Source organism: Clarias gariepinus, chromosome 7 (genome assembly GCF_024256425.1).
Source record: "Clarias gariepinus isolate MV-2021 ecotype Netherlands chromosome 7, CGAR_prim_01v2, whole genome shotgun sequence".
In the NCBI taxonomy this organism is placed as follows: Eukaryota; Metazoa; Chordata; class Actinopteri; order Siluriformes; family Clariidae; genus Clarias; species Clarias gariepinus.
In genome coordinates this window covers 6,775,046-6,788,848 of record NC_071106.1, presented here as the reverse complement: position 1 = coordinate 6,788,848, position 13,803 = coordinate 6,775,046, and the positions used below count along the sequence as shown (strand labels likewise).

At 34.6% G+C, this 13,803-nt stretch overlaps 2 protein-coding genes across 2 annotated transcripts; both read left to right on the top strand.

The window, feature by feature from the left end:
* The first annotated feature begins 1,186 nt into the window (after positions 1–1,186).
* On the top strand, positions 1,187–6,654 carry LOC128528185 (extracellular calcium-sensing receptor-like). The gene is made up of 6 exons (XM_053500941.1): positions 1,187–1,200; positions 3,757–4,039; positions 4,193–4,999; positions 5,186–5,413; positions 5,516–5,639; positions 5,753–6,654. Exons 1-6 carry the CDS (start codon positions 1,187–1,189, stop codon positions 6,652–6,654), a joined length of 2,358 nt encoding a protein of 785 aa, XP_053356916.1.
* Positions 6,655–9,740: 3,086 nt separating this feature from the next.
* LOC128528184 (extracellular calcium-sensing receptor-like) lies at positions 9,741–12,791 on the top strand. The gene is made up of 6 exons (XM_053500940.1): positions 9,741–10,025; positions 10,336–11,092; positions 11,129–11,151; positions 11,302–11,529; positions 11,617–11,740; positions 11,884–12,791. Exons 1-6 carry the CDS (start codon positions 9,768–9,770, stop codon positions 12,789–12,791), a joined length of 2,298 nt encoding a protein of 765 aa, XP_053356915.1. The 5' UTR covers positions 9,741–9,767.
* The last annotated feature ends 1,012 nt before the right edge of the window (positions 12,792–13,803 follow it).

Genomic DNA, 13,803 nt, shown 5'->3' with positions numbered 1-13,803 from the left:
AATGCACTTACACGGTGACGTTACGTAGAAGTGGTGTAATAATGTCACGAACACAACATTCATTATTTGTACAATAAAACATATATAGGCATACACATTTTTCATTAGAACTCATTTTTATTTGGTATTGATACATAAGTACAATTTAAATAAAAAGAAATTACGGGTTTTGAAAATGCTGGGATTGTGTTGTGAACACCTGTTACCTATTTTGCTCAAGATAATTTCCTATATAAGTCCCTTTACATAAAGCCATGTTTTAATGAGAGTGGATGGGAAAAAAAATGACACAGAAACCACAATTTACTACAAAAGGGCTTGCAGTTCTTTTAGAGAAGGTGGGAAACAATCAAATCTTGCTTTTCTCCGAATTAAAAAACACAGTTACAAATTCTGAAAAAAAAAAAAAAAAACATGGAATGAAATCGCACAAAAAATTAATGCTTCTGGAAATGGGTATGAGAGAAGCCCAGAGGAAGTCAGAAACAAGTGGAGGGACTTTGCAAGTGTGACCAAAAAAGCAAGTCCAGTGGTGGCCTGAAACTGAACCCCTCCAAAAGCTGCTATGTAATTGTAGTTACTGCAATTCTCCACAACATATATATATATATATATATATATATATATATATATATATATATATATATATATATATATATTTTATTTTATTTTATTTTATTTTATTTTTAACCTATGAATAGTCCATATTCTACTTCTACTTCTGAGAGCACAACAAAAAAACTCACTTAAAAACTCACCTTTTCTTCGCACAATCGAAACCAAGGCTGTGTTCCAACCGGAACATAAATAATGCTTTCGTAGGGCACTTCGAAGGGGGAATAATTGCGATGGTATCGCTGTTATATTGTTTCAAAGTCAATTTGTAATTAAAATAACCGAAAAATGAATAACCTAATATCTGAGCACCAAAACATTAAGTTGTCCAAATCGCTCAAAGTGGTTGGGAAAATATTTAGAAACTTATAGTGCGTAGGGTCATGAACTGTGAATAGAACACACCCAGCCGCGGCAGGGAACTATGCTTCTAACCACAGGTCGAAGGCTGTAGTTCCAACCACGTAAGTTTGCGACGCTGCTACTATGGTTTGCGACTATGGTTTCGAGAAACACCGAATTGTTGAACTATGTTGGTAACGACGAAACTTGCGACCATAGTTGGCTAACGATGCTTTTCGTGTGGTCAGATAAGCATTGATCTTTTCACTTTAACATTTTACTACAAGCTAGGACAAATTCTATAGCAGCAATATTACCCATTTATAACTCTATCCAACCAAGCCTAGACAAACAATGAAGAGACTATTCTTCCAGCATCATTTGGATGACATCCTTAGCTAAAGAAATAACCAAAAAATAAATTAATTCCTCTATTCAACACCCTGATTCACTGGCTTCAACATTTTAAAGTACAGAAAAGCTGTCCACAGAACAAAAGAAAAGAAAAAAAAAAAAAAGCATACATTGGCACATTGTTCGAATGGCCGATTTTTGTGGAATTCCTATTCTTGTGTGAAAACAATTTCTTATGCTCACAGAACCATTATTTTGGAATTTAAGTCCTGCAATATGTCTGCCTATTAGGGAACAAAAAACTAAAAGTTGACAATTTCAGGTTTTAATAATGTTTAACCCAATTCCAGCTATTTCAAATCCCCTTAATTGTTTTTTTTTTTTTTTTCATGCAGGCCAATAATTTGACCATTTTTTTTTTGACCAGGCAGAACAAAATGATTACTATACAGTTTTCAGTGATCAGCAACAGGGTCCTTTCTTTGACCAGAATTAGTCGTGTCTCTCTGCTAGATCTTGGTGACCACAAATCGCTTTTGTCAATAGGATGCGTTTTTTTTTTTCTTAAGATAGCTTAAAGATAGGATCCTAATGATAAAGAAGCTTATAACTGTGTTATATGTTATGTCTAGCTATATAAGTAAACTCATGGGGTGGTCAGATCAGCTAATCCACAAAAAGTTCAAACTAAGATAAAAGGATAAGTTAACATTAGAACTAAGAGAAAATAAACGTTTCATTGTGAGAATGAAGGGGCGAGTGTGGACGCAACGGCTCGGAGCTCTCAGACATACAGCAGCATTTTTTTTTTTTTTTTAGTTAAGTTAAGTTTACTTTCTCAGGCACTAAGTATTGCTTATATTTTGTTTATTCTTTAGTTTATTCTTATGTTTATTATTGTTGCTGGTCTCTGAGAGTTACCAAATAAATTTTGTTGTATCACTACAATGACAAATGAGTCTCTTTATCTTTATCTTTATGGAAGCAGTTTCCTGCTAATTTACAGCACCAGATAATCTGACCCCCATCATCTGGGAATATCCTGCACCAAGCCCTCTGTCCAATGCGTCAGTCTGTAGTTGAAGAGGAGAGAAGTGTCAGATGGATGTGTCAGCATGCCGTTCATAATAGCCAGGCGGCCTAGGAACTGACTCACACTTTAGTCACAGGCAGGCCAAAATCGCTACCCTTATACTGTAATAATAAAGATAGATAAACTATAGTATCTGAGTTGCATTCGGGTATGGTACCCATGCCAAATTTAGTGGAGTGCAATTCAAAACTTTACTTTATCTGTGTTTACAAAAGATTTACAGTATAAAAATGGCAAAAGTGATGTTTTTTCCCCTTTGGGATCAATAAAGTTTTATCTATCTATCTATCTATCTATCTATCTATCTATCTATCTATCTATCTATAATTACTGGAATACAGTTACTACAGCAAAATAAATGAATAAATAAATAAATATGAAGACATATATAGTCAAATTTGCCCATAAGAGTTTATTTTTAAGTATGTTATGGAGTTATTTTGCCATCTTGTGGATAAGAGAGAGAATGTCTATGCCAGTGCGCTTGTGTGTGTGGGTGTGGGTGTGTGACATGATAAAAAATAGTCAACAGTAGTAAACTAAATAATGCTTAGACATTTGACAATATTGAGTTGCATCTCGATTAATTTTTTTCCTTAATGTCTGTGAAAATTTATGAATTACATTTTGATACATAACATGTTATTTTTTCATTTTCTTAACATTATTTTTCTTTAATACTGTTTGAAAATCTAAAAAAAATTTGCTTAATGATACAAAAGTCATAAAAATATTAATTATAATAAAATTTGTAGAAAAGATCAAGTGGCATATAATATATAACAAAATGTTTACACATTATTTTAAGTGGCAGTAAATGAAGTATATGGATTAAATAGATTAGTAACTTTTATTAGTAACTTCAGCCATATTCTCAGTCTCTTAAGGGAGTAGTAACATGTGGGCTGGCATACTATTTAAATTACTTTCTGAGATTCTCATTGTGCATAAATTCTTTGGCCTGTTAAGCAAAGAAACCATTCCATAAGCGGTCATGCTTCTTTTTCTACTGCTCTTAATGGTTTTGTTATCCCAGGCACAAGAGCCTGAGTGCATGCTACACAGTACCATGGAGCAGCCTGAACTTCAGGTAGATGGAGATCTTATCATTGGAGGTATTTTCTCATTTAGAACTGGACAGGATGGCTACATAGACAAATTTAGAAGCATACCAGAAGCACGCCCATGCAGGGAGTATGTCCATTTTTATACTTTCAGTAAAAAGTATGATACTTTTGCCATCGTTTCAAAATTCAGTGGAGATAAAAATATTATTTGTTACTTGCATGCTTTCTTTTGACTTATAAAAAACTTATAATGATCAAAATTCCTAATTAACCAATTGTTTTAAGTTTTGATTTTAGAGAATTCCAGTTCGCACAGACATTAATATTTGCTGTGGAGGAAATAAACAAAAATCCCAACATTTTGCCTGGAGTTTCCCTGGGATTCAGAATATACAATCACTGCGGATCTATGGATATACTTAGATCTTCATTGGCTTTGTTAAATGCTAATTTAAGTTCAACAACAAATGAAAAATGCAAAACCCAATCAGCCCAAGCCATTATTGGACATTCTGGGTCAACACCAACAATAGCCATTGCAAGGACTGTTGGGCAGTTCCATATTCCTGTAGTAAGTTATTATTATTATTATTATTATTATTATTATTATTATTATTATTATTATCCACAACAATGACGATGAGGACAAAATTAATTAAGAACAATATATTATGGTTCTGTATTTTGAAGAAATATATAATGCAGTTTTGTGTTACAACAGATCAGTCACTTTGCAACCTGTGCTTGCCTAAGTGACAGAAAACATTTCCCCTCCTTCTTCAGAACAATCCCTAGTGATTATTACCAAAGCAGAGCACTGGCTCAGCTGGTAAAAAACTTTGGCTGGACCTGGGTAGGAGCCATAAGCAATGGAAATGACTATGGCCTGAATGGCATTGCCATGTTCATAATGGCGGCCCATGAAGAGGGAGTGTGTATTGAGTATTCAGCAGCTTTTGAGATCACTAGTCCCCACCACAAAATACTCCAAGTAGTAGACATTATCAAACAGTCCACATCAAAAGTAATAATAGCCTACATGTCTCACAGAGAGATTAAGATTTTGGTGGAGGAGTTATACAAACAGAGCATTACAGGACTGCAGTGGATTGGAAGTGATGCATGGATCTCAGATAACTCTCTTACAGAAAGCATAGGACACATGTCTTTAATTGGCTCAATTGGGTTTACTGTGCCCAGCGTCACAATTCCTGAATTAGGCAATTTTTTAGAGAATGTGAATCCTTTACAATTCCCCAACAGCATGTTTCTTAAAGACTTTTGGGAAAGTATATTTAACTGCTCATTGAGTAACAGGGAAGGCATAAGGAGTTGTAATGGCTCTGAGCACTTAAAAGATGTAAAAAACTCCTTTACTGATGTTTCAGATCTAAGAGTCACTAACAATGTCTATAAGGCTGTATATGCAATTGGACATGCAGTACACAATTTACTTTCATGTAAGCAGAGCAACAGCACAATTTTTAATTCAAAATGTATAGATCATTCGAAAATACAGCCTGGGGAGGTAAGGCATTGCACAATAACCTATTTTAAATATAAACAGAACATAAAATTTATAGAACAATTTATTGGTAATATACTGTATATTACCAATTAAATGTATATATGTGTGTGTGTGTGTGTGTGTGTGTGTGTGTGTGTGTGTGTGTGTGTAAAACAGTAATGGTTTGGTACAACTTGTGTTTTTAAGGTTTTAAATTACTTGCAAAATGTAAATTTTACTACACGCCATGGAGAAAATGTATTTTTCAGTAACAATGGTGATTTACCAGCAAAATATGAGTTAATTAATTTGCAAAAGTTCTCTGAAGACACCACAAAAGTAGTAACAGTAGGCTACTATGATGCATCCTTGCCTAAAGACCGACAACTTACTTTGAATGGAGTTAAAATTTTATGGAATGGAGGAAGCAGAATGGTATTTTCTGTCACACACATAAACATGTTTTACAATGTTGATTATCTTGCAATTAGCTGTCTAGAAATGTTAAGCATATTTCCTCTTACCTGTGCTATGAAGGTACCGGTGTCTGTTTGCAGTGAGAGATGTCCCCCAGGCACCAGAAGAGCTGTACAGAAAGGGAGGCCTGTCTGTTGCTTTGACTGCATACAATGTGCACCAGGAGAAATAAGTAACACAACAGGTAAACTATATAGGCAAATACAGTAATCATGCAACATGACCATTTAATAGATAATTATAATGATGACAGAACACTATGAATGTTTTTAAAATGTTTGTATATTTTCCAATTAGATTCACCTAACTGCTGGAAATGCCCAGTGCAATATTGGTCAAACACAAGAGGAGATGCCTGCATTCCAAAAGAAGTTGAATTTTTATCATACACAGATATAATGGGAATATTGCTTGCATTTTTTTGTTTAATTGGGGTGTTGTTTACTATTATAACTATATTTATTTTCTACTACAATAAAAATACTCCTATTGTTAGGGCCAACAACTCTGGGCTAAGCTTTTTGCTCCTTTTCTCTCTGACACTGTGTTTTCTTTCTTCACTTACTTTCATTGGTCGGCCATCTGAGTGGTCCTGTATGCTGCGTCACACAGCATTTGGTATTACCTTTGTTCTCTGCATCTCATGTGTTTTAGGGAAAACAATAGTGGTGTTAATGGCCTTCAGGGCCACACGTCCAGGAAGCAATGTTATGAAATGGTTTGGGCCTCTACAGCAGAGACTCAGTGTTCTTGCCTTTACCATCATACAGATTCTAATTTGTTTGTTTTGGTTAACATCATCACCTCCATTTCCTTATATGAATATGAATTATTACCAAGAAAAAATCTTGTTAGAGTGCAATGTGGGTTCAGCTGTAGGTTTCTGGGCCGTATTGGGATATATAAGCTTGCTTGCCAGTTTATGCTTTGTTTTGGCTTTTGTGGCTCGAAAACTGCCTGATCATTTTAATGAGGCAAAATTTATCACATTCAGTATGCTGATTTTTTGTGCAGTTTGGATTACCTTTATCCCAGCTTATGTCAGCTCTCCTGGAAAATTCACTGTAGCTGTAGAAATATTTGCCATTTTAGCATCAAGTTACAGTTTGCTATTCTGTATTTTTGCACCAAAATGTTATGTAATTTTATTGAAGCCTGAAAGGAACACTAAAAGGCAAATAATGGGAAATACTAAATGAGCAACATTTTTTTTTCCTCTTTGTAAATAAACACTACTAAATTGTACTCCCAGTCTCTTTTTACATGATGTAATAGAAGAGGAGGCTCCCTCATTGAGAAAATGGAGGACCATTCTTCCTAAAAATGATACAAGTAAAACAAAAAAAAAATCAAGCTAAAATAATACTGATAAATATTTGTCTTAAAGTTATACAGTAATTTTTAAAAGTCACATTTAAAAATGACTGTACAGAGATCAAAGCTTGATCGATCCCCCAGACCTGGTCAACGCCCAATCAGGGATATTGAAGGAGGTCCATTTTGACCAATGTAGAGCTCCACATGCACCTATCAGAGCTCCCCAAAGCTTCCCCACTGTTTTTATTTACTCTATTTACTTTGATTTACAACATTTACCTAATTACGACAACATTTATGTTGAATTGAATGCTTGTTTGTGGATCATCTGATTGCAATAGTTAATTTTGAGTGGTATGGTCCCAGGACCTGGCTTTACTAGAGATGACCAGATTTTTACACACACTACCTTATTTTTGTGTCTCTAGTTGCTATGAACATACTGCCTGGTGATGTTATCAATATGCAAATTAGCATAATTTAGTTACATCTAGCAACCTTTCTAGCACTCTTTGGCTACTTTTTACTTTAAATAGCTGCCAACACTGACCACACCATCAGTTATCATTCAAATGTAAAAATGAGTTATTAGTAGTCAATAAAGCTAAAATGGAAACAGGTAATCGTCCATGTTTTAATACATCATCCACACATCGGTAGGTCACTATGTTTAGTTAACTTCCTCAAAGTGGACTCTAAAAGTCAACTTATCACCTGGCACATAGTGAAAGTAAATGTGCTAAAGTTGCTTTATATCGACTCGTTCACTACACATTCAAAATTCACTATTCATTTTCTCAATAAATAAACACACAAAGAGGATGATTCGTGTATTTTATTTCTCTGACGAGGCCTAATTTAACATATTAAAAAGTTCCTTTCCTGCTGAATCTAACTTCTTAGAAGTAAGCAATAAGTAGAATTCCTCTGTGTCGCGTTTTATTCTTTGATGGGAATCCTTAAAATTCTGTATTGCACCTCACTACATGTTCACAGGATAAAGCAATACAGATTGTGAAAAACTCCACATGGATATTACATTTAAAAATTTCAGAACTGTTGCAAAATGACCTCTGTGACCAACTAGTAATTTGTTTTTAAGTGTGTCTGATAAATTGCAACCCAGAATATTTTTTACAGTACAAAATGTAAAATTCAGGTGAATCTTTAAACATTAGACATGTTCAGTGTTATGGTTTAAATGCATATTTTGTTGCAACATGATTAAAGTAAGCAAATTTTGCATTAGTATGATGCTGAAACTCCTTGTTTTTAACCTCCCATACACTTTCTTATTAAAAACAACCACTGCCCACTGCATGGATTGTTTAAAGCAAATTATGTGTCCTGGCATGTTTCAGTTTATGTCAGGGATATCAATGCGTCCTAAGGTAATTAGTCAATAATTAGGTAATTAGTCAATACCAGTAAGTCTACTTTTAATATGTTTACTGCTATATTTTAGTTAGACTATCTTAATAATACAACAGTGAATCAACTAACAGCAGCATGGTAGTGTAGAGGTTAGCACAGTGGCCTCATACCTCAATGGTTGAGAGTTTAATTTCTCTCTCTCTCTCTGTGTGTGTGTGTGTGTGTGTGTGTGTGTGTGTGTGTGTGTGTGTGTATATGTGTGTGTGTGTGTGTGTGTGTGTGTGTGTGTGTATATGTGTGTGTGTGTGTATATGTGTGTGTGTGTGTGTGTGTGTGTGTGTGTGTGTGTGTGTGTGTGTGTGTGTGTGTGTGCCCGCGTGTGCGGAGGTTGCATGTTCTCCCCATGCTTAGTGGGGTAAATAAACAAAGTAGTCATAAAGTATTCTTTAATTGTCAATTAGTTGGTGACATCTTAATGTGCTAGTCAATAAATGACATTAAAACTATGTTTGGAAAGCCTCCTGCAGTTGTCTGATCAGGCAAACAAATAAACTTTTTTCCCTATTTTTAAAAGGCCATTTATGATTCTGTCAACCATTTAGAGTCTGTTTATTATTTGTTGACAAATCAGTGTCTGCATTTCTTATTGTGGGGCAGTGCTAATCTCAAATGCCTAAAAATTTTACAGCTGCTGTCATCAGGAGAGCAAAGAAAAAAAAACTAAAATAATAAATACATAAATAAATTAACTTTAACTTCTTTTCATTTTAAGTGGTTTTTACTTTTTATTGCTGCCAAATTGCTTATTTTTTGTTTTGGATTTTATTTTAAAATATATTGTATTAGCAAGAAATTTAATTGGTAGATGCTTTTTGAATGAAGTATTCGTCCTAATTGTTTAAATTGTTAGCTAAAACATGTTTAAAACAACATTAAGATAAATAAAAAAAGCTAAATAGTCAATTTGTACTATTGATTTATCGTAAACACATGAATCAACTTTGTACACTTTATTGTAGACTCAGTGTTAAACAAATATGTAAATAGAATAGAAATCTGTAAATCTTTAATAGGCAGTCAAACCTAATGTGATAATCCAACTGCATAGTTAAAGCCCTCCCCCTAATTATAGGGCATTTGTGAGCCAAAAAATATTATAAATGAACAGAGGGCAATGTGTTTTCTAAAGGTTGACAATGAATTTTCGGTTCACATGGCTTTTGCTATCTGTGGTAAGAAGTGCTGATCCTCCATGCAGCTTAAGAGGGCTACGCAGTCCTCCTCAGGTCATCAGAAATGGGGATGTAATGATTGGTGGAATATTCTCCTTTCACAACAGCTGGGAACAGACAGTACATGCATTCACATCAGGCCCACAGCAGTCCAATTGCAAAAGGTGAGCTAAAAAAGGGAGAAAAATTCAGAAAGTTTAAATACAGAAACCTTTACAAGTTTTAAGGTAGAAAATAATATTTATAATATATGTGATGCCAGGTCTACCTAGAAAATAATCTACATGTATTTATTCATATAAAATACATTTCTTTTTTTTTTTTACTTATTAACTTGCTTGCTTATTTACTGTAGTTTGAGCCTTCGGGAATTCCAAAATGCACAAACAATGGTGTTTGCCATTGAGGAAATTAACAACAGAAGTGATATTCTTCCTGGTGTTAAATTGGGTTATAAAATATATGATTCCTGTGGATCAGTAGAAATGGCAATAAGAGCCTCGCTGTCTTTAGTTAATGGCCATGGAGAAAATACAACTTTAGTGTCGTGCTCTGATCCTGAAACTGTTAAAGCAATCATAGCAGAAACATCATCCACCCCAACAATTGCCATCTCTGCTACCATGGGACCTTTGCACATACCTGTGGTACAGTAAATCATCCATCCATCCATCCATCCATCTATCTATCTATTGTCTCTCTGCCTGCCTGACTGTTTGCCTGTCTAGTGAAAAACAACTGTAAAATAAAAAATAAAAACTTTGCATTATCCTATTAGTTTATCATTTTAAAATCAGAAACAAAATAATCTAATACTAAAATTAATGTATTTGCCATGTCTATTAATAGATGTAAGGTAAAATGAGCTACAATTACATACAATTGTAGCTCAAAGGGTAATGATTTTTTTTGTTATTTGTTTTCTTGTTTGTTTCTAACGAAATATATGTTGTACAGATTAGTCACTTTGCAACATGTGCATGCCTAAGTGACAAGAGGAAATACCCATCTTTCTTCAGAACGGTTCCCAGTGATCACTATCAAAGCAGAGCCTTGGCTAAGTTGGTCAAGCATTTTAGTTGGACATGGGTAGGAGCCATATGCAGTGATAATGACTATGGGAACAACGGTATGAACACCTTTATTAATGCAGCCAAAGAAGAGGGAGTTTGTGTTGAATTTTCTGAAGCATTCTTTAGAACAGACCCCAGAGAAAAGATTCTGAGAATAGTTGAGATGATTAAGACTGCAACCTCCAAAGTTATTGTAGCTTTTATCTCATACTCTGATATGGAGGTTCTTCTAAAAGAAATGGCCTTGCAGAACATCACTGGGTTTCAGTGGATTGGAAGTGAGTCTTGGATCTCTGACATGAACATTGCTACGGCTGAATGGCAGCCTATTCTGAAAGGATCCATGGGTTTTGCTATCCCGAAAGCACAAATCAATGGCCTTGGGGAATTTCTGACCAAACTCAATTCAGCTTCTAATGTTGAGCTTTACAAAAGGTTGTGGGAGACAATATTTGAATGCAAACTACCCATACAAGAAAATGTAGAGATTAAAGAAATGTGTAAAGGCAACGAAAAATTAAGTGAAGTGCAGAATCCATTTACAGATGTTTCAGAGTTACAAATTGCAAATAATGTATATAAGGCTGTGTATGCTGTGGCTTATGCTCTGCATAACAGTTATGGCTGTTCAAAGAGGGACAGTAAAAAAGGAGGAACTACTGTGTGCACTAACCTAGGAGATACCCAACAACCATGGCAGGTAAGTATAAAGATATGGCCTGATTAAAAAAATAAAATAAAAATAAAAAATCAGGCAAAAACAAATGGGCAAAAACAATTCCCTACCTACTTTCCTAACTACCTAAATAAATAAACAAACTTACAGTGTATGTTGCAATGCTTTGTTTAGATTGTCAATGAGTTAAAGAAACTCCATTTCACCACTACATCAGGAGAGGATGTATTTTTTGATGAGAAAGGAGACCCAGCAGCAAGGTATGATTTGTTGAACTGGCAGCAAGCTAAGGATGGTAAAACAGTATTTGCTAAAGTGGGCTTTTATGATGCTTCTTTACAAACACATCTTCAACTGTCATTTAACAATATCAGTATAGCCTGGGCCCACAGTAAACCACAGGTACAGCAATGCAATATCACGAGATTATGTACAATACATATAATAGTATCTGGTCAATAAATAAATACAAGAAACTGGGGTTTTCAGGTCCCAGTCTCCGTGTGCAGTAAAAGTTGTTTCCCTGGCACCAGGAAGGCAATGCAAAAAGGCAGACCGATCTGCTGCTATGACTGCATTCCATGCACAGAGGGGGAAATCAGCAATACAACAGGTATAATGAAAAATACTCTGTTTTATTACTCTGAATTAAATGGCATCCATTTTAGAAGAAGGAAACCAAACCTAAAAAAGCAAACAAACAAAATGATTACCATCATAGTTACAGTATTTTATATGTAATTTCTTTTTCTTTAGATTCTGTTACATGCATCACGTGTCCACCAGAACTGTGGTCTAATGACAAGAAAGATAATTGTGTCTTAAAGTTGGTGGAATTTCTGTCATTTGAGGAAATAATGGGAATCATTCTTGTGTTGTTTTCTTTGGTAGGAGTATCTTTCACCATCGCCATTGCTTTAATTTTCTTTACGTACAAGGACACACCAATTGTTAAAGCAAATAATTCAGAATTAAGCTTCCTATTGCTATTTTCTCTGACTTTGTGTTTCCTTTGTTCGCTGACTTTCATTGGACGGCCCTCTCAGTGGTCCTGCATGTTGCGCCACACAGTATTTGGGATCACTTTTGTCCTTTGCATCTCCTGTGTCCTGGGGAAAACTGTAGTGGTGTTAATGGCCTTCAGGACTACACTTCCAGGAAGTAATGTCATGAAATGGTTTGGGCCTCCACAACAGAGACTCAGTGTTCTTGCATTCACTCTTATACAAGTCCTTATTTGTGTAATTTGGTTAATAATATCTCCTCCTTTCCCCTACAAGAACATGAACTACTACAAGGAAAAGATTGTATTAGAATGTAATGTAGGTTCAGCTATAGGTTTTTGGGCTGTGCTGGGTTATATAGGATTTTTGGCACTTTTATGTTTTATTTTGGCTTTTCTGGCCCGGACGCTGCCTGATAATTTCAATGAAGCCAAATTTATAACATTCAGCATGCTTATATTCTGTGCAGTTTGGATCACCTTTATTCCAGCTTATGTCAGCTCTCCTGGTAAATTTACTGTAGCTGTGGAGATCTTTGCTATCTTAGCCTCTAGTTTTGGTTTACTATTCTGCATATTTCTCCCAAAGTGTTATGTAATTATATTGAAACCAGAGAAGAACACTAAAAAGCAACTCATAGGGAAAGTACCTACTACGTGACTTAGCTTATTTAAAACAAGTTTCATCTGAATTTCTGTAATAGCTTATTTAAAAAAAAAATCTTTATAAAGAAACTTTGTGTTACAGATATTTTTTATTTTATTTCTTAGAACATATTATTCCTAAATAAATGAGGATTCACTGCTTTATTTTTTGCAATGGTCAATCCTTTGCAAGATATTATACCTGTTAAATGTAGTCATCAACTAATATAAGGCACACTGAAATAATGACAGACGTTTGTTATAAATATAGTCAAAACCTTTAGCCAGGAGCAGGGGCCCAGATTAATAGAGTTCAATTTTGAATGCATTTATCCTTTGGCTGACCATACACAGATCAGCCATAATATTAGCACCACATAACATTAATACATTAACATTCACTATCAATTATATACCAATAAAGTTGTGACATGATCATGGGCACCAAAGGGTAATCAAAGCCATTTGGGAACAAAGGCCCGTTTATCCATTCCAATCCCACAGAACAGCCAATGCAACACAAATTATTGAAAAAAATAATGCTGGCCACAATCAAAAGGCAACTGACCACAAATTGTACCACAACTTTCCATGCGTGAAACCCAGCAGTCAAAAAGCCTAAGATTGCCGATTTTTGCCTCCAAACTTGATATAATTCATTCCAATCAAGCACCCATGGGATAGAACAATATAAAGACACTGAATGCTGTTTTCTCACAAAAACAAACTTTCATTTGATGATAGGAACTCCAACATATAGATTGCATACCATTTAAGTGAAGTGTAAGAATACCAAAGAATATTGTAGGTGCAATAAGTAAAGAAATGTTTCAATATAAAATGTAATCAAATTAATTTAATAATAATAATAATAATAATAATAATAATAATAATACATTTAGTGAAAAGAAAAGTAAAATATCTGACCTTATAATGATTTTGCATTAATCAGGATTACATAATGTTATGGTAGGACAACCTTTATTTTGCAAAAGGTCATTCACAGGATAACCTGACTTTTTTATTTT